General features: G+C 40.4%; 3 protein-coding genes and 2 long non-coding RNA genes across 5 annotated transcripts; 3 read left to right on the plus strand and 2 right to left on the minus strand.

The window, feature by feature from the left end:
- Window positions 1–466: 466 nt before the first annotated feature.
- LOC126623829 (pentatricopeptide repeat-containing protein At3g21470) lies at window positions 467–2,807 on the plus strand. Its single transcript, XM_050292804.1, has one exon. The coding sequence runs from the start codon at window positions 645–647 to the stop codon at window positions 2,307–2,309; it is 1,665 nt and encodes a 554-aa protein (XP_050148761.1). The 5' UTR covers window positions 467–644; the 3' UTR covers window positions 2,310–2,807.
- Window positions 2,655–4,864, minus strand: LOC126623836 (psbP domain-containing protein 4, chloroplastic-like). The gene is made up of 5 exons (XM_050292822.1): window positions 4,302–4,864; window positions 3,664–3,767; window positions 3,368–3,479; window positions 3,009–3,236; window positions 2,655–2,900 (listed from the first exon to the last, which is right to left on the minus strand). The coding sequence occupies exons 1-5, from the start codon at window positions 4,624–4,626 to the stop codon at window positions 2,836–2,838; spliced, it is 834 nt and encodes a 277-aa protein (XP_050148779.1). The 5' UTR covers window positions 4,627–4,864; the 3' UTR covers window positions 2,655–2,835.
- Window positions 3,609–4,504, plus strand: LOC126623843 (uncharacterized). Its single transcript, XR_007623903.1, has 2 exons — window positions 3,609–3,753; window positions 4,281–4,504. It is a non-coding gene; the product is annotated as an uncharacterized LOC126623843 (long non-coding RNA).
- A 6,912-nt stretch (window positions 4,865–11,776) lies between the features above and the next one.
- On the minus strand, window positions 11,777–16,231 carry LOC126623830 (probable glucuronosyltransferase GUT1). Its single transcript, XM_050292805.1, has 8 exons — window positions 15,682–16,231; window positions 15,318–15,464; window positions 15,099–15,163; window positions 14,426–14,495; window positions 13,315–13,533; window positions 12,546–12,689; window positions 12,284–12,419; window positions 11,777–12,157 (listed from the first exon to the last, which is right to left on the minus strand). The coding sequence occupies exons 1-8, from the start codon at window positions 16,192–16,194 to the stop codon at window positions 11,928–11,930; spliced, it is 1,524 nt and encodes a 507-aa protein (XP_050148762.1). The 5' UTR covers window positions 16,195–16,231; the 3' UTR covers window positions 11,777–11,927.
- A 2,489-nt stretch (window positions 16,232–18,720) lies between these two features.
- Window positions 18,721–19,842, plus strand: LOC126623844 (uncharacterized). Its single transcript, XR_007623904.1, has 2 exons — window positions 18,721–19,035; window positions 19,144–19,842. It is a non-coding gene; the product is annotated as an uncharacterized LOC126623844 (long non-coding RNA).
- Window positions 19,843–19,960: the final 118 nt, after the last annotated feature.

The following is a 19,960-nucleotide window of genomic DNA, read 5'->3' on the forward strand; positions in this document are numbered from 1 at the left end:
GTGTATGTTAATCTCTCCCTCTCTCTAAAGAGAATAATGGTTGGTCCAACATAAACCCACCACAAGCCTTGTGGCCCAAGGGCTCAATAACATATTCCAGCCCACAAAGTCCTGCCTCCTTCTTGAAGCCCCAGCAAGTTTTTTGGTTTTTTTTATTTTTTTATTTTTTATTATAACAAATGATAGTATTTACTAGAGGAGTTCACTAAGCTTTATAACGAGTTTGCCATAATATTGTGGTTCAATTTTGTGTTTGGCGAGAATTAAACCTAAGACTTCTCATTTATAAGTGAAGAACAATACCACTAAACCGTAGTACTAAGTGACTATAAGTTTTTTAATTTTAAGAAGAAAAAAAAATTGATAGAGAGGATTGGAAATGCAATTCATATTTGCATTAAGTTACGATTGAATTTGAGTGAGAGATTTTTAAGTTTTAAGGGGTTTTCTTTTAATATAAAAAATTCGTAGTGAACAATTAAATTATTTGTGAAGTTTAAATAACAAGTGAGAGATTACCTAAAAAATCCCTCTTCGGCGGATGACGGCGGAGAAAAGAGAACCAATCTCCGTCCAAATTGCGCATCGTTTAAATTCCAGTGGGAAAGTGGAAACTACAAACAAAACACTTCGAATCACAAACTATGTCACAAATCCCACATGGAAATCCCCACTGCCCTCTTCAAAACAACCAAAACCAAATCCCCTCAAATCCAAAGTTCCTCAAACAAATCCATGATTTCTGCACAACAACGGAAAAACCAAATCCTGCAAATTGGTCTTACATTATAAGGAATCACCTCTCTCAAGGATCACCCGCAAAAGCGCTTCTTGTGTACACCCGAATTCGGCGTCAAGGAATCTACATTTTAGGCGTTCTTCCTTTGATTCTCAAGGCCTGTGCTTCTCTTTCGTGCGTAAATCGTGGGAAGGCATTGCACGCCGAGTCTATCAAGTCTGGTATGAATTCTGATGTCTTGGTTGGCACGTCATTGGTTGACATGTATGCGAAATGCGGGCAAGTTTTTGAGTCCCGGAAAGTGTTTGATTATATGCCTGAGAGAAATGTGGTCACATGGAATGCGATGATAGGTGGGTACTTGAGAAGTGGGGATAAAATATCTGCATTGTTTTTGTTTGAGAAGATGTCTATGCGGACATCTGTGACTTGGGTTGAGATGATCGACGGGTTTGCGAGGAGTGGAGACACTGTTAGTGCTAGGCGGTTCTTTGATCAGGTTCCGCAGGAGTTGAAGAATGTTGTTGTGTGGACTGTAATGGTTGATGGGTATTCTAGCAATGGGCAGATGGAGGCGGCAAGGGAAGTTTTTGGGGCAATGCTGCAGCGTAATTTCTTTGTGTGGTCATCGATGATTTCTGGGTATTGCAAGAAAGGTGATGTTAAGGAAGCCAAGTTCATCTTTGACAGAATCCCAGTCCGGAACTTGGTGAACTGGAATTCGATGATATCTGGCTATGCGCAAAATGGATTTTGCGAAGAAGCTTTGAACTCATTTCACAAAATGCAAGCCGAAGGCTTTGAGCCAGATGAATTTACTTTTGTGAGTGTTTTATCTGCCTGTGCTCAGTCTGGGCTGTTGGACATTGGCAAGGATATACATAGTATGTTAGGCCATAGAAGGATAAAGCTTAGTCAGATTGTTCTGAATGCACTTGTAGACATGTACGCAAAATGTGGCGATTTGATGAATGCTAGGTTGATCTTTGAGGGGATGACTGAGAGGAACACTGTTTGTTGGAATGCTATGATTTTGGGACTGGCCATTCACGGACAGTGCAAAGAGGCTCTTGAATTATTTGGAAGAATGGAAGATTCAAATGAAAGGCCTGATGATATAACCTTTATTTCTGTTCTGTCGGCTTGTGCACACGGGGGTTTTGTGGATGAAGGCATACAAATTTTCTCCAAGATGGAGGACTATGGTTTGGTAGCGGGGATTAAGCATTTTGGATGCGTGGTTGACCTTTATGGACGGGCAGGAAGATTAAGAGAGGCTTATGCTTTAATCAAGAGAATGCCAATCAAACCAAACGACATGGTTTGGGGGGCTATGCTTGGAGCATGCCGGATTTATATGGATATGGAGATGACGGAAAAGGTAGTGAAGGATATTAGCACCCTCAATTCAAACGTTGGGTCAGGTGATAATTCACATTATGTGCTTCTGTCAAATATATATGCTGCCTGTGATAGATGGGAGAAAGCTGAACGGACGAGGATTGACATGATAAGTGAAGGCTTTGAAAAGACACCGGCTCGCAGTTCATTTGTGCCCAGTGGCACATAACGTGTATATGGTACTTCTAGGTAAACCATTGCTCTGTGGAAGAGCAGCAGCTTAAGACATGGTGGTAGCTTCCGCCTTAGTTACTGCATGCCAACATAGTGTTTGAAAGGAAGCTTAGTTCTGGCGATCCCGCAGATGATTTCTTTCAACGAATTCAAACACCTTTTTTCAAACAACCTTATACTGAGCAAAGAATTGATTGGGAGCAGAATGTCAGGCTTATCCGTAAAATCAGAGGAGTATTTACGTCTGAACATGAAATCACAGCGATGGATAACGGAAATGGTCGGTTTAGGCATTGAATAAAACTGGAGTGGCAGCTTGTATCTACTTCTGAACATGAAATCAGAGCAATGGATCTTCAAAGAGATTTTAGCAACAATGTATTCTGCACATTCAACACAATTTTGCCAATTGTCGTGACAAAGAACTCATCTATACTGCACAGACTTTCCTTCTTTTTCCCCTTATGAAAATCAAAATGAAGGATTTTATCTTTATGCTACCTCAGATTACAAAAAATCACTTAGACGACACGGAAGGAGTCGGCTATTTTCTTCAAGTCCTTGTAATGCCTCTTCCATTGAAGACCTACAAAATCCAAAGCAAGTATGCATTTATTATGTCTTCAGGTATGGCTATTGAATCATTTTTTTTTTCATAATAAGAAGCATGTCAAAGTAGAAAAAGTATCCGTACCACTTCCAGTTACGCTAAACAAGTACAGGCGGTTCCCAGCTGCAGTTGCTGTTATCAGAGCATGAGGTGGCTCCAACTCATACTGGTAATATGTTCTTCCAGAGTCTTGTACAACAGTTATGCTCATAACCTTTCCTTCAACATTTTCGCCAATAACTTCGGGTCCAAACGCATTGATTACCGTCTCTGGACGTCCAATTTTCTCAATTGTGGCATCTCCATCTAAATCTGTGAGTCACAACACGAGTTTAAATTTCATGTTAAAGATTGACCCAGCTAATATAACTGCACTGGCATCTGAGTTTTTCTGTCATGTTGCAGAAATAAAAGGAAAAATCTTGATTTATATCAAGACTCACTATCTGCAAATCTCAGAACAGGAGCGACAATGACAGAAATGCGTCCCTCCTTTGGGCTACCAAATCTCAAATCGATCTCTGTACCGCCTAGATCCGCTATTGATACTGGAACCTGTTGCATGGAAAAGAAGACAAATATGGAAAATTGAGGCAGTTCTCAGACAGAAGGTAAAACATGATTTCTTGAAGGAGAAGATGCAAGAAAGGATAACTCAATTTTAAATCTTTCATGTTCTTTAGCAACACCAATATCATGTACAACACAAGCTCTTGGCTTTAACAGATTTGATTATTACCTCTTCCCAATCTTGAGGAACTGAAAAGCGATAAGGGATGATAGGGCTCCAACCAACGCCATGCCCTCCGGACTTCTCATCTGGTCTTTGGTATGTCCTCCAACCTGTCTAAGCATATACTTACCAGTGAATGAGACCATTTACATATAATCAAAGGCAGATAAAAGCAATTTTTGTCTTGAAATACCAATTCCTTTGGCCTTGTGAACTTTTAATTTTCAAAAGGGACAGTCTATGCATATGGATAATGGATTATGCTCAAATGTATGCAAATATTCATAGTATTTGTGAAACGTGATATATGGTCCAAATACTGTCTGGATAACACGATATAATTTTTTTTTTTTTAATCAAAAGCAGCAGAGGATAACACAATATCTCATAGTACAACTAAAATGTGTAGATTTTGAAAGAGAATATTTACAATAGGTAAATGATTTCCGCACTCTTTTTCTCCTTCTGCACACCCTATTTATTTTTGTCCTTGATTCTCTTTTAGTTCATTCAATCCGAAGGCTAGAAATAAACAGGAGCGTGCTGAAATCAGTTTTCTACATTATATATAGTTTTTCCTTATTTCTCTTAACTATTGTTTGCTGCTAACTTGCTACGAGCAGTGTAAGATGAAGGATACCAACCTTGTTCATCCGGTTCGGACAGACCGGGAATCCGGCCGGCTAGAAGACCTTGTTTCACCACTGCCAATACCTCTCTCGGAAAACCCAACACTTGAGAAGAAAACAAAGAAGCTCCTGCAGAAAGCAACACTGATCGTCTCTTCAAAATCCCGGAGAAATTCTCAGCTTCTCCATCAACCAAGCCACTCTCTGTCGAACTTGAGCCAACTTTTGTCCTGCAATTTCCATGCTCCAATGAAGACTGAACAACCAAATTGTGGGAAGGAATTGCTTGCCGCTGATGCGTCCAGGAGAAGCTCCAACCGGTAAGTGAGGCTGTTCTCATTTCCTCCACCACTTTTGAAGCACAAGACGAGTGAGAATTTCAGACTCCCCTTAAAAGTTTTCTGGAAAGACCAATACAAAGTGTTTTGATTAACAACCTTTGTGCATTTGGCAAGCGAATGCTGTACAAGTTGAGGTTCTCGGTCCTTCTGGGATTTTGAGTATTTTGTGGTGCACAAATCCTGGATTTTTCCCTAATCGTTTTCGGACTGACACGTGGCATTTTATCACTTGTGATCAATAAATCAAATCTCTTTGGCGCTGGCTTACCTTTTAGTTCTGAGTGTCCTATTTACGGGTCCGTTATATTTTTAGGGAAGCGGAATTCAAAAAAACATTCTTAACCAAGAAGCTGTGGACGCGAGCAGACAAAAAACAAATACCCACGAAGCAGAATCAACTCATTGGCAAATTGCCAACATAGAGTTTGAATCCCCAATTCATAGTTTAAATGAATTTAATATAGACTATCGTTTGATTAAAAAAAATCCCAAGACAAATTAAGTAATTAATTGTGTATGGCAAGCAAAAATGCATTATCAAAATCAAAATGGCCAATGGATCCACCCTCATATTAACTTACAATTAATTCTATGAGTGCACATGGATCCACCCTCATATTACAACAACAACAACAACAACAACAAAGCATTTTCCCACTAAGTGGGGTCGGCTATATGAATCCTAGAACGCCATTGCGCTCGGTTTTGTGTCATGTCCTCCGTTAGATCCAAGTACTCTAAGTCTTTTCTTAGAGTCTCTTCCAAAGTTGTCCTAGGTCTTCCTCTACCCCTTCGGCCCTGAACCTCTGTCCCGTAGTCACATCTTCGAACCGGAGCGTCAGTCGGCCTTCTTTGCACATGTTCAAAATCACCGGAGCCGATTTTCTCTCATATTTCCTACAATTTCGGCTACTCCTACTTTACCTCGGATATCCTCATTCCCAATCTTATCCTTTCTCGTGTGCCCACACATCCCACGAAGCATCCTCATCTCCGCTACACCCATTTTGTGTACGTGTTGATGCTTCACCACCCAACATTCTGTGCCATACAACATCGCTAGCCTTATTGCCGTCCTATAAAATTTTCCCTTGAGCTTCAGTGGCCTACGACGGTCACACAACACGCCGGATGCACTCTTTCCATCCAGCTCGTATTCTATGGTTGAGATCTCCATCTAATTCTCCGTTCTCTTGCAAGATAGATCCTAGGTAGCGAAAACGATCGCTTTTTGTGATCTTCGCTAGATTGCTTCGGTCATTAGTGTGGATAAGTATATAAATGGATAGAGATAGGAAAGCAAACACAAGATGTACGTGGTTCACCCAGATTGGCTACGTCCACGGAATAGAAGAGTTCTCATTAATTGTGAAGGGTTTACACAAGTACATAGGTTCAAGCTCTCATTTAGTGAGTACAAGTGAATGATTTAGTACAAATGACATTAGGAAATATTGTGGGAGAATGATCTCGTAATCACGAAACTTCTAAGTATCGGAGTGTGGTGTCGTCTTGACTTGCCTTATCTGTCTCATAGGTAGATGTGGCATCTTCTTTGGAAGTACTCTTCCTCCATCCAGGGGTGGTATCTTTAACTGGTGGAGATGCACAAGGTAATGTATCAATTTCACTTGAAGCTTACTTGTAGTTTCAGGCTTGGTCAAGCGCGATACAAACCATGTAGTAGGAGTCCCCCAAGTCGCCGAGCTAGGGGGTTTGCTGAAAGAGGTGACAGACAAGGTAAGCAATCAGAGCTCCGACTGATTGTTCACCTTCTCCCCATCTTGCAGCAGCATGAAGGATAAAGAGAAGAAAAATGAGAAGAGATGATATGAGATACTTTTGCTTTTGAAGAAGTAACTTTCCACAGGCTTATTCTTGAACTGAGCTGGAGGGTTTTCTGGTTTCCTCCAGAGTATAAGGCCGACTGAAGAATTTGAGGGTCAAAACAAGTCCATCAAATCTAGAGTACGTTCCACCCTGCTGATATGGGATACTTTTGCTTTTGACAGAGTAATGAATGTATCGGCACGTGTGCTGTTACACTTGTCTCCACATGCTTCCTTGTATCCTTCGCACTTGCCCTATCTGTTCCTCAAGCAGATGCGGAATCTTCCCTGGAAACATAAGATGTTGAAGATGAGTACTCGAGAGCAATGCCAGGTAAGTAATCAGGTAAGGGGTTCCAGGCAGTCAGTTCCTGGCTGGAAGCTTGATTCCAAGTGCTGACTGATTGCTCTTTCTCCTTGACTTGCAGGTAAAAACAAGGCCAAAAGAAAAGACAGGGAAAAAGCATGATATGGGATACTCTTGCTTTTAACCCTGATGATATGAGATATTCTTGCTCTAGTATAGCTTGTTTGCAGAGGTATTATCGGGGGGAAAGAAAGCTGAATATTTCGAAAGGCTTCGTTGGGAGTGCCCTCTCAGATATGATGAAGGGTTGAGCATTTTTGCAGGTCTGCCTGTCCGTTGGGGATGGAGGTCGACATATATAGGAGTCTCCCTAACAACAAGTAGTAATGCTATTCCTTTACCCTGCTTGGTCATAGCACGGTAGTGGGAGCTGCCAGTTTCACATGTTTTAACTCTGTCAGAGCACTTTGAAAAAGTGGTCTGTGGTATCTGGCTCTCGAGATTCGGAGAACGATGCCTCTTCGATTTTTGAGAAAGCAATCATGCTGGGGGTATGACTCTCGAGATTCGGAGAGCAGTGTCTCTTCGATTTTTGAGGAAGTAATCATGTTGGGAGTCTGGCTCTCGAGATTCGGAGGGCGGTGCCTCTTCGATTTTGGAGCAAGCAATCTTGTTGGGAGTGTTGTCTCGAATGTGAGTAAAGGTTGGGCATGTTTGCTAGTCTACCTTGCCACGAAGCACAAAGGTTGACACACAGGGACTTTCCAATTATCCAGCAATGGTACTGTTCCTTTACCCTTTCTTCGATTTTGAGAAAGTAGTCATGTTGGGAGTCTGGCTCTCGAGATTCGGAGGACGGTGCCTCTTCGATTTTGGAGCAAGCAATCTTATTGGGAGTGTTTTCTCGAATGTGAGTAAAGGTTGGGCATGTTTGCTAGTCTACCTTGCCACGAAGCACAGAGGTTGACACACAGGGACTTTCCAATTATCCAGCAGTGGTACTGTTCCTTTACAGTTGTGGGTAATAATATGGTAGCTAGACCTTCAAAATTTATGTGTCTAAACTTTTATTAGTGCTGTTTCTTTGCTATTCTTTTACCTTTCTTGGTCAGAGCGATGTAGTGGGAGCTGCAAGCTTCACGTGCTCAACTTTGGCAGAGAACTTTGGCAAAGTTATTTGTGGTACCCATGAGCTATTGTTGCGTGTGGGAAGTGGGTGATTGAACAGTAAGATTCATGTGCTTTCTACTTCACCAGAAGTCTTTGACAGAATGCCCATAATTTCTGCAAAGCTGAGTGTGCGTGTGACAGGTGCTGACAAGGCTAGAAAAGTAGGTGCCTCTTCGATTTCTGAGATCGGCCCTCGTGGTCTCTGAGCAGCCCAGCTTTTGAGAAAGCGAGCGCCTCTTCGATTGATTCGGAAAACGATGCCTCATCGATTTTTGAGAAAGCAATCATGCTGGGGGTCTGGCTCTCGAGATTCGGGGAGCAGTGTCTCTTCGATTTTTGAGAAAGTAATCATGTTGGGAGTCTGGCTCTCGAGATTCGGAGGGCGGTGCCTCTTCGATTTTGGAGCAAGCAATCTTGTTGGGAGTGTTTTCTCGAATGTGAGTAAAGGTTGGGCATGTTTGCTAGTCTACCTTGCCACGAAGCACAGAGGTTGACACACAGGGACTTTCCAATTATCCAGCAATGGTACTGTTCCTTTACCCTCTCTTCGATTTTTAAGAAAGTAGTCATGTTGGGAGTCTGGCTCTCGAGATTCAGAGGACGGTGCCTCTTCGATTTTGGAGCAAGCAATCTTATTGGGAGTGTTTTCTCGAATGTGAGTAAAGGTTGGGCATGTTTGCTAGTCTACCTTGCCACGAAGCACAGAGGTTGACACACAAGGACTTTCCAATTATCCAGCAGTGGTACTGTTCCTTTACCCTTGTGGGTAATAATATGGTAGCTAGACCTTCAAAATTTATGGGTCTAAACTTTGTTAGTGCTGTTTCTTTGCTATTCTTTTACCCTTCTTGGTCAGAGCGATGTAGTGGGAGCTGCAAGCTTCACGTGCTCAACTTTGGCAGAGAACTTTGGCAAAGTTATCTGTGGTACCCATGAGCTATTGTTGCGTGTGGGAAGTGGGTGATTGAACAGTAAGATTCATGTGTTTTCTACTTCCCCAGAAGTCTTTGACAGAATGCCCATAATATCCGCAAAACTGAGTGTGCGTGTGACAGGTGCTGACAAGGCTGGAAAAGGCTGGAAAAGTAGGTGCCTCTTCGATTTCTGAGATCGGCCCTCGTGGTCTCTGGGGAGCCCAGCTTTTGAGAAAGCGAGCGCCTCTTCGATTTTTGAGATCGGCCTTCGTGGTCTTTGAGCAGCCCAACTTTTGAGAAAGCAAACGCCTCTTCGATTTCTGAGATCAACCCTCGTGATCTCTAAGCAGCCCAGCTTTTGAGAAAGCAAACGCCTCTTCGATTTCTGAGCAGGCGCCTCTTCGATTTCTGAAGCTTCGTCGAGTGCAGATTTTTATAGGGGCTGGCATTAAGTTCCAAAGCACACTTGAATCTCCACCAGTAGAAGCTTCATTCTTGCACTTCTAAGATCTTGATTTGTCCGACCTCTTCTCTCTTCAACACCTTTGAAAATGTCTGGCCCCTCCGACCGTCGTTTTGACTTGAACCTTGTTGAAGAGGCAGCCCCGTCTTCTCCAGACAACATATGGCGCCCATCCTTCGTCTCCCCTACTGGTCCTCTTACCGTTGGGGATTCCGTGATGAAGAATGATATGACCGCTGCGGTGGTGGCCAGGAACCTTCTCACTCTCAAAGATAACAGACTACTTTCCAAACGGTCTGATGAGTTAGCTGTTAAGGATTCGCTGGCTCTCAGTGTTCAGTGTGCAGGTTCTGTGTCTAATATGGCCCAACGCCTATTTGCTCGAACCCGCCAAGTTGAATCATTGGCGGCTGAAGTGATGAGTCTCAAACAGGAGATTAGAGGGCTCAAGCATGAGAATAAACAGTTGCACCGGCTCGCACATGACTATGCTACAAACATGAAGAGGAAGCTTGACCAGATGAAGGAAACTGATGGTCAGGTTTTACTTGATCATCAGAGATTTGTGGGTTTGTTCCAAAGGCATTTATTGCCTTCGTCTTCTGGGGCTGTACCGCGTAATGAAGCTCCAAATGATCAACCTCTGATGCCTCCTCCTTCTAGGGTTCTATCCAGTACTGAGGCTCCAAATGATCCCCCTCCGGTGCCTTCTCTTTCTGGGGCTCTACCGACTGCTGAGACTTCTCCTAAGCAACCTTTGTGAAGGCTCCCTCTTGTGTGCTTATTTTGACTCATGTATATGTACATATTTGTAGCTTATCGGGGATATCAATAAATAAGCTTTCCTTCATTTCAACGTATTGTGTTAAATACACCAAAGCCTTCTTCGCTAAGTTCTTTGAATTTTCTTTTGTTAAAGCTTGTATGTTGAAGCTTTCTGAGTGGAGCATGTAGGTTGGGGTAGTGTTCCCTTAATTTCCCGAGTGAGGAAAACTTCTCGGTTGGAGACTTGGAAAATCCAAGTCACTGAGTGGGATCGGCTATATGAATCTTAGAACGCCATTGTGCTCGATCCTATGTCATGTCCTTCGTTAGATCCAAGTACTCTAAGTCTTTTCTTAGAGTCTCTTCCAAAGTTTTCCTAGGTCTTCCTCTACCCCTTCGGCCCTGAACCTCTGTCCCATAGTCGCATCTTCTAATCGGAACGTCAGTAGGCCTTCTTTGCACATGTCCAAACCACCGTAACCGATTTTCTCTCATCTTTCCTTCAATTTCGGCTACTCCTACTTTACCCCGGATATCCTCATTCCTAATCTTATCCTTTCTCGTGTGCCCACACATCCAACGAAGCATCCTCATCTCCGCTACACCCATTTTGTGTACGTGTTGATGTTTCACCGCCCAACATTCTGTGCCATACAGCATCACCGGCCTTATTGCCGTCCTATAAAATTTTCCCTTGAGCTTCAGTGGCATATGGCGGTCACACAACACGCCGGATGCACTCTTCCACTTCATCCATCCAGCTTGTATTCTATGGTTGAGATCTCCATCTAATTCTCCGTTCTTTTGCAAGATAGATCCTAGGTAACGAAAACGGTCGCTCTTTGGTATTTCTTGATCTCCGATCCTCACCCCTAACTCGTTTTGGCCTCCATTTGCACTGAACTTGCACTCCATATATTCTGTCTTTGATCGTCTTAGGCGAAGACCTTTAGATTCCAACACTTCTCTCCAAAGGTTAAGCTTTGCATTTACCCCTTCCTGAGTTTCATCTATCAACACTATATCGTCTGCGAAAAGCATACACCAAGGAATATCATCTTGAATATGTCGTGTTAACTCATCCATTACCAACGCAAAAAGGTAAGGACTTAAGGATGAGCCTTGATGTAATCCTACAGTTATGGGAAAGCTTTCGGTTTGTCCTTCATGAGTTCTTACGGCAGTCTTTGCTCCTTCATACATATCCTTTATAGCTTGGATATATGCTACTCGTACTCCTTTCTTCTCTAAAATCCTCCAAAGAATGTCTCTTGGGACCCTATCATACGCTTTTTCCAAATCTATAAAGACCATGTGTAAATCCTTTTTCCCATCTCTATATCTTTCCATCAATCTTCGTAAGAGATAGATTGCCTCCATGGTTGAGCGCCCTGGCATGAACCCGAATTGGTTGTCCGAAACCCGTGTCTCTTGCCTCAATCTATGCTCAATGACTCTCTCCCAGAGCTTCATTGTATGACTCATTAGCTTAATACCCCTATAGTTCATGCAATTTTGTACGTCGCCCTTATTCTTGTAGATAGGCACCAAAGTGCTCATTCGCCACTCATTTGGCATCTTCTTCGTTTTCAAAATCCTATTGAAAAGGTCAGTGAGCCATGTTATACCTGTCTCTCCCAAAAGTTTCGGATCCACCCTCATATTAACTTACAATTAATTCTATGAGTGCACATGGTCCCAGAGTGGTAAGATTTTTCTCACTAAGCTGAAAAAAAATGTCAATACACAATATACAACAAAAACTTTAGATATGAAAAAATAATGAACATATGAACTTCAGAAAGACACAGAAACTATACAAAGAAGCTCTATAGATGATTCCATGCCATAATCAAGGCAAAGGCATTGGCAATCTCCACTCCGAAAATTCTAGCAAGTTTCTATTTACAACAGATCCATTGTGCAACCAGAATGTTTCCGTAGACTCGTGAAACAGCCTTACTTTCCTCTGAAGCTCCCAAAGAATCGCATGCATTGCCGAACATGAACCTGATTCTGAAGCATAGACCCATAAACATCGTACTTGTCTGCCCCGGCTTATCATCCCTTCTATATATTCATCTGCACAAGAGAAACAACAATGAACCTAAACATTTAAAAAAAAAAAAAAAGGACAGAAGTTTTAGCTATGGTATGCTGAAACAAACATTAACCAGAGCAACAAGTGAACTGAGTGCTGCATTTGACCTGGTATTGACTCTAGGTACTGCAAAAGCTCGGGACCTATTCGAGTGGATGGCCACTTAATTGATATCTGGGTGTAGTCAACAACATTTTGGAAAGGCAGTTCTACTTGATCTGATAATATCACAGGTACACACTCCTGTTGCAGCAAGAGAAGCATCATTTCTACAAGACTATTATCTTATATGTTTAGGTCTAGAGAGATAAAGGGAAGTGGGAGCAGGGAGAGAGAGAGAGAGAGAGAGAGAGAGAAAGACAGACAGACCACAAAGAAAGCCTCATAAAATCGAAGAGTCCAGGATGACTCCCCACGTGGAGCAAGGCAGAACTTGGCGTCGCGCAGGTGTTCAAAATAATCTATTCTTCCAAATTTTTCAGGACCACTGAACTTCAACTCTGGACATTCCAACTGTTTATAATATCAACAGGCATATTTTGAATCTCTCTCCTTAATAAATGAGCAGAAGAATTAAAGTAATTACTAACATCAATTAAGGAATATCATGTAAATGAGACAAGATGACAAATTCCACCAAAACAAACAAAATACAAATTCCACCAAAACAAACAAAATAAATGCATAAACTAAAGGAGAAGGTCTAGGTCTTCAACGTAACTAAAGTCTTCGAGACTCAATTACAGCTCAAAGCCAATGTCCATAGTCAAATGTTCAGTTCGAAGATTAAAATCCAAGAACTAACAGAACTGAAGGTTGGTGAAACATGAAGTTGGTACCTTTTTTGTGCCTGTGCAATTTCTTCAATCCACCATAAAAACATTTCAAAGATTATATAGAAACTATTTGTATTTAGTCACAAGTTCCAACTACTTATGTGCATCCATAATGCTTAAGTAAATGCACCAAATGTGCTTTCATTTGCTTAGTTCCACAAACTTTACAAGTGGATTCCCATTTAACAGAATCTGGAGGGTAAATAGAATTCTAGAAATAATCAAACTTCATATGTGAAATCAACACCACATCAAAGTTGGACGAACATCACATGCATAAAATTCCACAATTCAAAACACACCTTATCTGGAAATTTCCTTGAAAGCTCTATCAACTTAAGACGGCCAACCTTTCCTTGTGCACGGCCTAAATAGTTTGCTAGATACTTCCGCTTTGGTATAGGCAAAGGGTGGACCAAGGTGGCCCCATTTGTAGTCATACCATCCTCAACATTCCCAGGAATTATGATATCTTTCCACGTATTAAAGGCACTTGTATCTTTCTTATCAGTCCGATCGCCCTGCACTAACATACATATATTAACTATCTTTAATGCAATTGAACAAATTAGGACCAGTGTAGCAATGCCATTACCAAACTGCTTGAAATGTGGAAACGAAAAAAAGAGTGACAATGAGACAAGCCGAACTTTCTTTTCTTGATGATAACTTATTGCAGGTGCACTCTTCTAACATAAATAAAATAGTATGTGTGTGTGTGTGTGTATGAAATAACACCACCTATTAAATCTCTCAACTTACTAAATCCCTCTGGACTTTAATTGGAAATAGCGACATAGATTTTGACATTCCATACACATCTAGCACTAAACCTTTTTCTGCTAATAGAAAAAGAGTCGTCACCAGTAGGACTTGCAAATCTTTGACATCCCAAAAATTGGTAGAAAATTGAGATGGTAGTGTATATACATTCCCCTGAGCTGAAATGATCTAGAATAACTATTTCATCAACAATCTCAATATTTTTTTTATCATTCTACTAAACCACTATCATTTGGGATTTTTAATTCTAATTTTGTGCAACAGAACAATTTATTCATACAAGATAATGTTTAAAATCAAATCTTGTTAATACAAAAAGGCAAGTGGTTTGATAATCATGTGCACCACAGAGGTTTGAGACTAACTTGAATATTAACCTTAAATCCAAACCACAAGAAAGTTAAACCTAGATTTTTCATGCAAGATTTATCACATACAGAACCAGAACCACTCTGTGCCTCTGACCTGTACAGATTCCTAACAGGGAGAGTGATAATATCACCACTGTTTTAGGCCAAATTGATTGATACCAAATACTTGTGTCCTTAATGATAATTTTAGCCAATCATTAACACTACAAAACTTGTAGAATAGTTTAAGCATAAAAGCTAAGCTGGAATAGGGAAATACCTCAGGGGTGAGAATAATGGAACGATTTATATATGTTGCCCAGGATCTAAATAAGTGAGCTCCAGCACCACTGCAGTTGAGAAAAAGCAAGAAGTAAGCATCATTGACTGAACAACTTGACAAAGTTTGATATAATTTTTTTCAGCCGAACAAAATTTTCATACGTAGTAACTTTTGACAAGCCCATCACATTGATATGATGGAGTTTACACAATTTTCTCAGCATTAAATATAAGAAAATATAATAAATTATCACACTTTCCATGGCATCTTGATGCAACTGAAAGTCTAAAATCATCATTTCCATAAACATGACAACAAAAATATAATGTTTAAAATCCGATTTCTTCCTTCTATCCTATGTCAGATAGAAGGATCTGCCGGATATAAGCGTTTTACATTCAAAATCACACACAAATAGGTAAAGACAAGAAACTGCTCAGTTAATTCAATTTACAGACAGAGCTAAAAATCCAAATTAGTTATTTCTTTTTACCCTTCTTACAACATGTGTGCTCAACAATCAACATTATGTCCCAAATTTTTTTCTGATAGAGATATACAACAGAAAAACAACTACTTATCCACCATATGAAACAGTTTAGGTTGGAACAAGTCATAAATCAGGCCGAAACAAGAAAATGCATTGATGACCATCATGAAACAACCGTACCTTGAAAAAACAAATATGTGGTCACGGCCACCAGATCGCCTGAAATATGGCATTTGACTTAACACCTGCAAGGAAAAATTTGACCAAAATGAGCATAACATAACAGGAGCTTAAATGTATCCCCATCAAATACAGAGAACATCACCGAGCTCAAGCAACGATAAGAAGAGGTTAAACACATAGGCTTAAAGTTGCTCAAGGAAATGAAAAAGAATTTACCTTCACATATGTCTGGTTAATCTCCTTATCATTAAGACCCCCCATCATCCGAACGCATTTAGTATACGTAGGCACAAAAAATAGGTCTGCTTCCTCTTTCTTCCTTGTCCGAAACCTCGAATTTAGCAGTAGCCTGTGTATTTTAACCTACATCTCATAACCTTGCAATAAGAATTTCAAAACACTTCCTTTTTTCCTTCAGCAATTAGCAAGTTTTTTTAGTTAATTAAAAACAAATTAAACTACCGATAATTCTACAAAATTAGGTTCTTAGAAATTAAAGTTCATCAAACGACCAAAAAAATTGAAGAAATTAAAATTTCAAGCAAAGCAAAAAACTTTGGGAAATAGAGAATGACATTACCTGAGTGCCCCATTGGCCTTTCAAGCAAGCGTTGGAGTCGATGACACCATCGCGACCGTGCATCAATGCCTTGAGGCCATCGATCTCGCTGTCATCGTAGACGTAGATTTTGAGGTCGAGTAGGGGGCCGTACCCTCGGTGCGGCCACAAGAGATCTCGACCGCCGGTGACTTGGACGGAGCTCCGTGAATTGGGGAAGATATCGACGGCCGCGAAGTGAGAGGCGCAGGGGCGGAAGGAGCGGTCTAAGAGGCTAGTCAAGAAGAAGGAGGCGGCGACCAAGAGGAGGGCTCCGATCTGGTGCGTGCGGGTGCACAGAGGATGCTGGTGGTGCTGCGTGCTGAATGGTCGAGCTTTGTTGTTTACGCTTCCCATTTTCAGAGTATCATCAGTGCTGGATGGCAGTGGGGTTCTTCTGCAGCTCGGCTTCTGGGGAAGAAGGGAACGAGTTAAGGTCTTATGTCCCAACATTACATGTCCCCTCCCTGTCCCAGTCCTATAATCAACATTCATCGTTCACGTTTCACATTTTATGTTTCATCCGAGTCAAGCAATGCATCAAGATTTAAGATACAAGCTAAATTACAACTACGGTAGTGGTAGTGAGTTGTGACGTGGATCTTCGTTTAAGATTACAACTGCGGTAGTGAATTGTGACGTGAATTTTTGTTTTAACTTCGAATTTGAGATAGGGAGTTTCTTGAGAAACTTATCTAAAATTACATTAATGAAACTCTTTTTGTCTATTAAAAGAGGATGAAAATGTATCTTTGTATTTTATCACAACAAAAAAGTTAAGGACAGTAATGTAATTTCACAAACAAAATTTTGTAGTTTTTTTTAAACCTCACCTACATGTAATTTTATCATCTATAATTAAAAAAAATTAAAAAACAAACTATCTCCCTCTCTCCTCATTCTCATGTTCTCTCTCGCTCTCTTCCTTTCTTCTTCAATTTTAACCACCAAAGTAAAAAATACACACACTTTGTGTGTGGGCATATACTAGTCACTATTGGGGTATTTGTTTTGTTTAAACTTTGTGAAATATGTGTTCTACTTAGTATGTTTATAACTGATATAATTATTTATATTGGAACCTTGACATGTTATTGTTATTTTCGATAATGTGGATATCTTTATAATGTTGATTACATGCATGTGTCATTGCAGATTGGAGTGGATGAATTTTATTGAAATATTCAAAGGTTGGGTTATGGAAATGAAAACTAGTTTTTGTGTGGTTGAGTTCAACTCTCGTAGGTACCAGCAAGGGTGCAAAAGTGATTTTTTTTTTTAAAAGATGCGATAGTGTATTCATTATGGTTGAAACCTAACAAGGTTTAACCTATGTAGCACATCAAAGATTACAAAGAGAGATTACAAGCAATCCTCAATGAGGGGATCCAAAATGAAGGTAGGAGGGTCTCCAACCACTCACAATGACTTCTAATTGAAAGAGCATAACGAGCAAGCTGCAACTATGTTGGCCTGGCGGCGGATGTGGGCAACTAAATCTTCAATGACTGCAGGGAAGAAAGCTTTGGTATCCTCCACAACTTGGCTGAGAGTTTACCAATTCGAGGAGGAGTCCGAGAGCTCCCCAACAATCTGAAGAGAATCACCTTCAATTTGTAAGTTTGTAAAACCCCTTACCACTGCCCAAAACAAACATTCTCTAGCCACTAAATATGCCTCAGCGTGTAAAGCGGAGTAGATATCAGGGAAGTTCTTGCTCGCAGCAGCCACAAAAGTTTCAGCGTCATCCCTAACAATCATACAGCATTCGGGATGATTGAGTTACGAGTGTTAGTTTGTAGAATAGAGCATTCGGACCACCGCTGCAATGGTAAAATGAATGGTATGGGATGTGCAGGTCCGTGTGTTTTATTATATAGATTAACGGATAGGTAATTAAAGTTAAGCTGCATGCATGGTTTATTAGTTGAACGGTTATTACCGTGACTTGCCACTAGTTGTTCCATTTTTTAAAGAAAGAAAAATGATCACATGTCATAATTGATTACGTGTTGCATTACACTTGGTTTAGCCTTGACAATTATTATAGATAAGACCTATGTCCCTACTGGCTGTGATTTCACTCACCCTATCCATTTTAGACCTTGTAGGGTCGACACAGGACATGTATTAGATGAGCTGAGGTTGTGTTAGACAAGAAAGATTTAAGGGTTTTATTTATTTTTGTACATCTTGTACAGGCTTTTGGAGTTCTTATTATAAGAAAAGTTCATCCTTTTGTTTTATTTTACTTTTTACTCGCACAACGAGCACGAAATTAATTTTTCCACCGATCCCGAGTCTGGGGCGTGACATAATGGTATCAAAGCATTAATTTTGTTGCAGCACATTAGCCTTAGCAAGCCATCTATATATCTTACTTGTCAAGTATCTACATACTCATATGACACTTCATGTGATGATATGGCACCCACCTATCATGAGTTGCCACTTGGCCTTGCATCTCATGACTCATAAGCAAGGTATAAAATATCGATGATATCGGAAACATTGGTAGTTCAAAAACACGGAAATATCGATGGAAATATCGGGATATTATCGATATCAATAAAAATTGAATAAAAACCACGGAAATTGTAAGAAAAACTTGGAAATTTTTATTGAAACTTTGCATGATGTTTATTTAGTCAATTATCTATTAGTTTATCACAAAAAATTAGAAGGAAATACATTGCATGATGGATTTAACTGATTTAAGTTGATTATATAGCAAGCTGGCAAACATTGTGAGTGTAGAAAATATGTAGTAATTAATGAAAGAAGTTTAAACACACCATAATCATTTATATATTAAATAGTATACGTGACGTTAGAGTTTCAAGTATATAGCATGATCTGATCTTCAAAGAGACTTTCAAGGTCTCAAAGATGGATTTCCCAAATAAAACAATGTAATTTAAAAAATAAAATAATAAATATAAGATATTTTGAATGAAATTAGTGTTTAACATTTTCTTTAAACCACATGGTGACCCCTCCACCTCACCTCCCTCACATAACCCAAGGTCCCAAATTGAGACTCCCAATCCTATATCTGACATTTTCTTTTTCGTATCCCATAAGTCTCTCTCTCTCTCTCTCTCTCTCTCTCTCTCTTATTTCCGATCAGCACGTAAAAAATCTTGCCTTGAGAGAAGTTCCTTGAAACACAAAATCCCAGAAATCTTTCTCCCTCTCTCTCTCTCTCTCTTTTCCAGAAACCTCTAGCAAAGCAATCTCCTCACTCCTCAGCGAAATTTCCTAAACACGCACTCTCTCTCTAGGGTTTTAGGCATTTTTTTGCCCCTCTCTCTCTCTTCTTCTTTGAAATCTTAGGTAAGAAATCGAACATTTTATCTTCTGGGTTTCATTTATTATATGGTGTTCTTTGCTTTTCCTCTTCAATTTAACTATCTCTCTGCAACTCTCCTTCCCGGAGCACAGACACACCACACCCACACCTCACCGTGACCTCCACCACAGTGGTGCACACTCCAGCGAGCACCATCACCACCTGTGGACCATTCCTCCTCCCTTTCTCACCTCCCGGTGAGCACCATCAGGTAATGGGAGGCCTTGTTTAGGCCGTACGAAGCGGAGGATCCATCAAACCCGAGCGGGTTTTGGGATCCGGAGAAAATGGATTTTTCATTTCCGACGACGGAGGCGCAGATCTTGGGTCTGAGCTTGGATTGCAGAGAAAGATCTGGGCAACTGCGACGACGGAGCCACGACGATTGTTTCGATAATATCGAATATATTGCGATATTATTGATAATATCGCGATATTTTGACGATAATTAGGGGGATATATGGAAAAATATCGGTTTCTCTGAAAAATGATAATATCGGCGATATTTCGCCGATATTATCGATATTTTAATCATTGCTCATAAGTCATGAGTTCCTTCTAAGAGAAGTTCGATTTTTCGTTTTATTTTATATTTTACTCGTGTATTGGGCAAGGGGTTAAGTTTTCCACTGACCCAGGGTCTAGGGCATGACACAAGACCATGGAGAGTTTAGCTATGATGTGTTGGATGGCTTTGTTGCTGTTAATGAAGAGCTTTGCTGTTGAGATTAAGTTGTTCTTTTAATAAGATTATGTTGCAGAACTATAAATTTAATAGGTTTCTTTGATTTTGGCACAAGGTGCAAGACTGGTGCATATTTTTATGTGTAATTTGTTAACTTTATTAAAGCACTCTAAGTGCAAAACTAATTCTCGTAAAAATTGTTGATTTCGTTTTGGTAAATTGGG

The sequence above is a fragment of the Malus sylvestris genome, chromosome 5 (assembly GCF_916048215.2).
Source record: "Malus sylvestris chromosome 5, drMalSylv7.2, whole genome shotgun sequence".
In the NCBI taxonomy this organism is placed as follows: Eukaryota; Viridiplantae; Streptophyta; class Magnoliopsida; order Rosales; family Rosaceae; genus Malus; species Malus sylvestris.

What these genes read in the sequence shown, in the direction of transcription:
- LOC126623829 (XM_050292804.1), top strand. Translation starts at nt 645, where the DNA reads ATGTCACAAATCCCACATGGAAATCCCCACTGCCCTCTTCAAAACAAC.
- LOC126623836 (XM_050292822.1), bottom strand. Translation starts at nt 4,626, where the DNA reads ATGAGAACAGCCTCACTTACCGGTTGGAGCTTCTCCTGGACGCATCAG. An exon ending in GTCCGAACCGGATGAACAAG is followed by an intron (nt 3,768 to 4,301) that starts GTTGGTATCCTT and finishes ATGCTTAGACAG; the next exon opens with GTTGGAGGACATACCAAAGA. An exon ending in TGTTCTGAGATTTGCAGATA is followed by an intron (nt 3,237 to 3,367) that starts GTGAGTCTTGAT and finishes TGTGACTCACAG; the next exon opens with ATTTAGATGGAGATGCCACA.
- LOC126623830 (XM_050292805.1), bottom strand. Translation starts at nt 16,194, where the DNA reads ATGAATGTTGATTATAGGACTGGGACAGGGAGGGGACATGTAATGTTG. An exon ending in AAGGCCAATGGGGCACTCAG is followed by an intron (nt 15,465 to 15,681) that starts GTAATGTCATTC and finishes TATGAGATGTAG; the next exon opens with GTTAAAATACACAGGCTACT. An exon ending in TTAACCAGACATATGTGAAG is followed by an intron (nt 15,164 to 15,317) that starts GTAAATTCTTTT and finishes TTTTCCTTGCAG; the next exon opens with GTGTTAAGTCAAATGCCATA.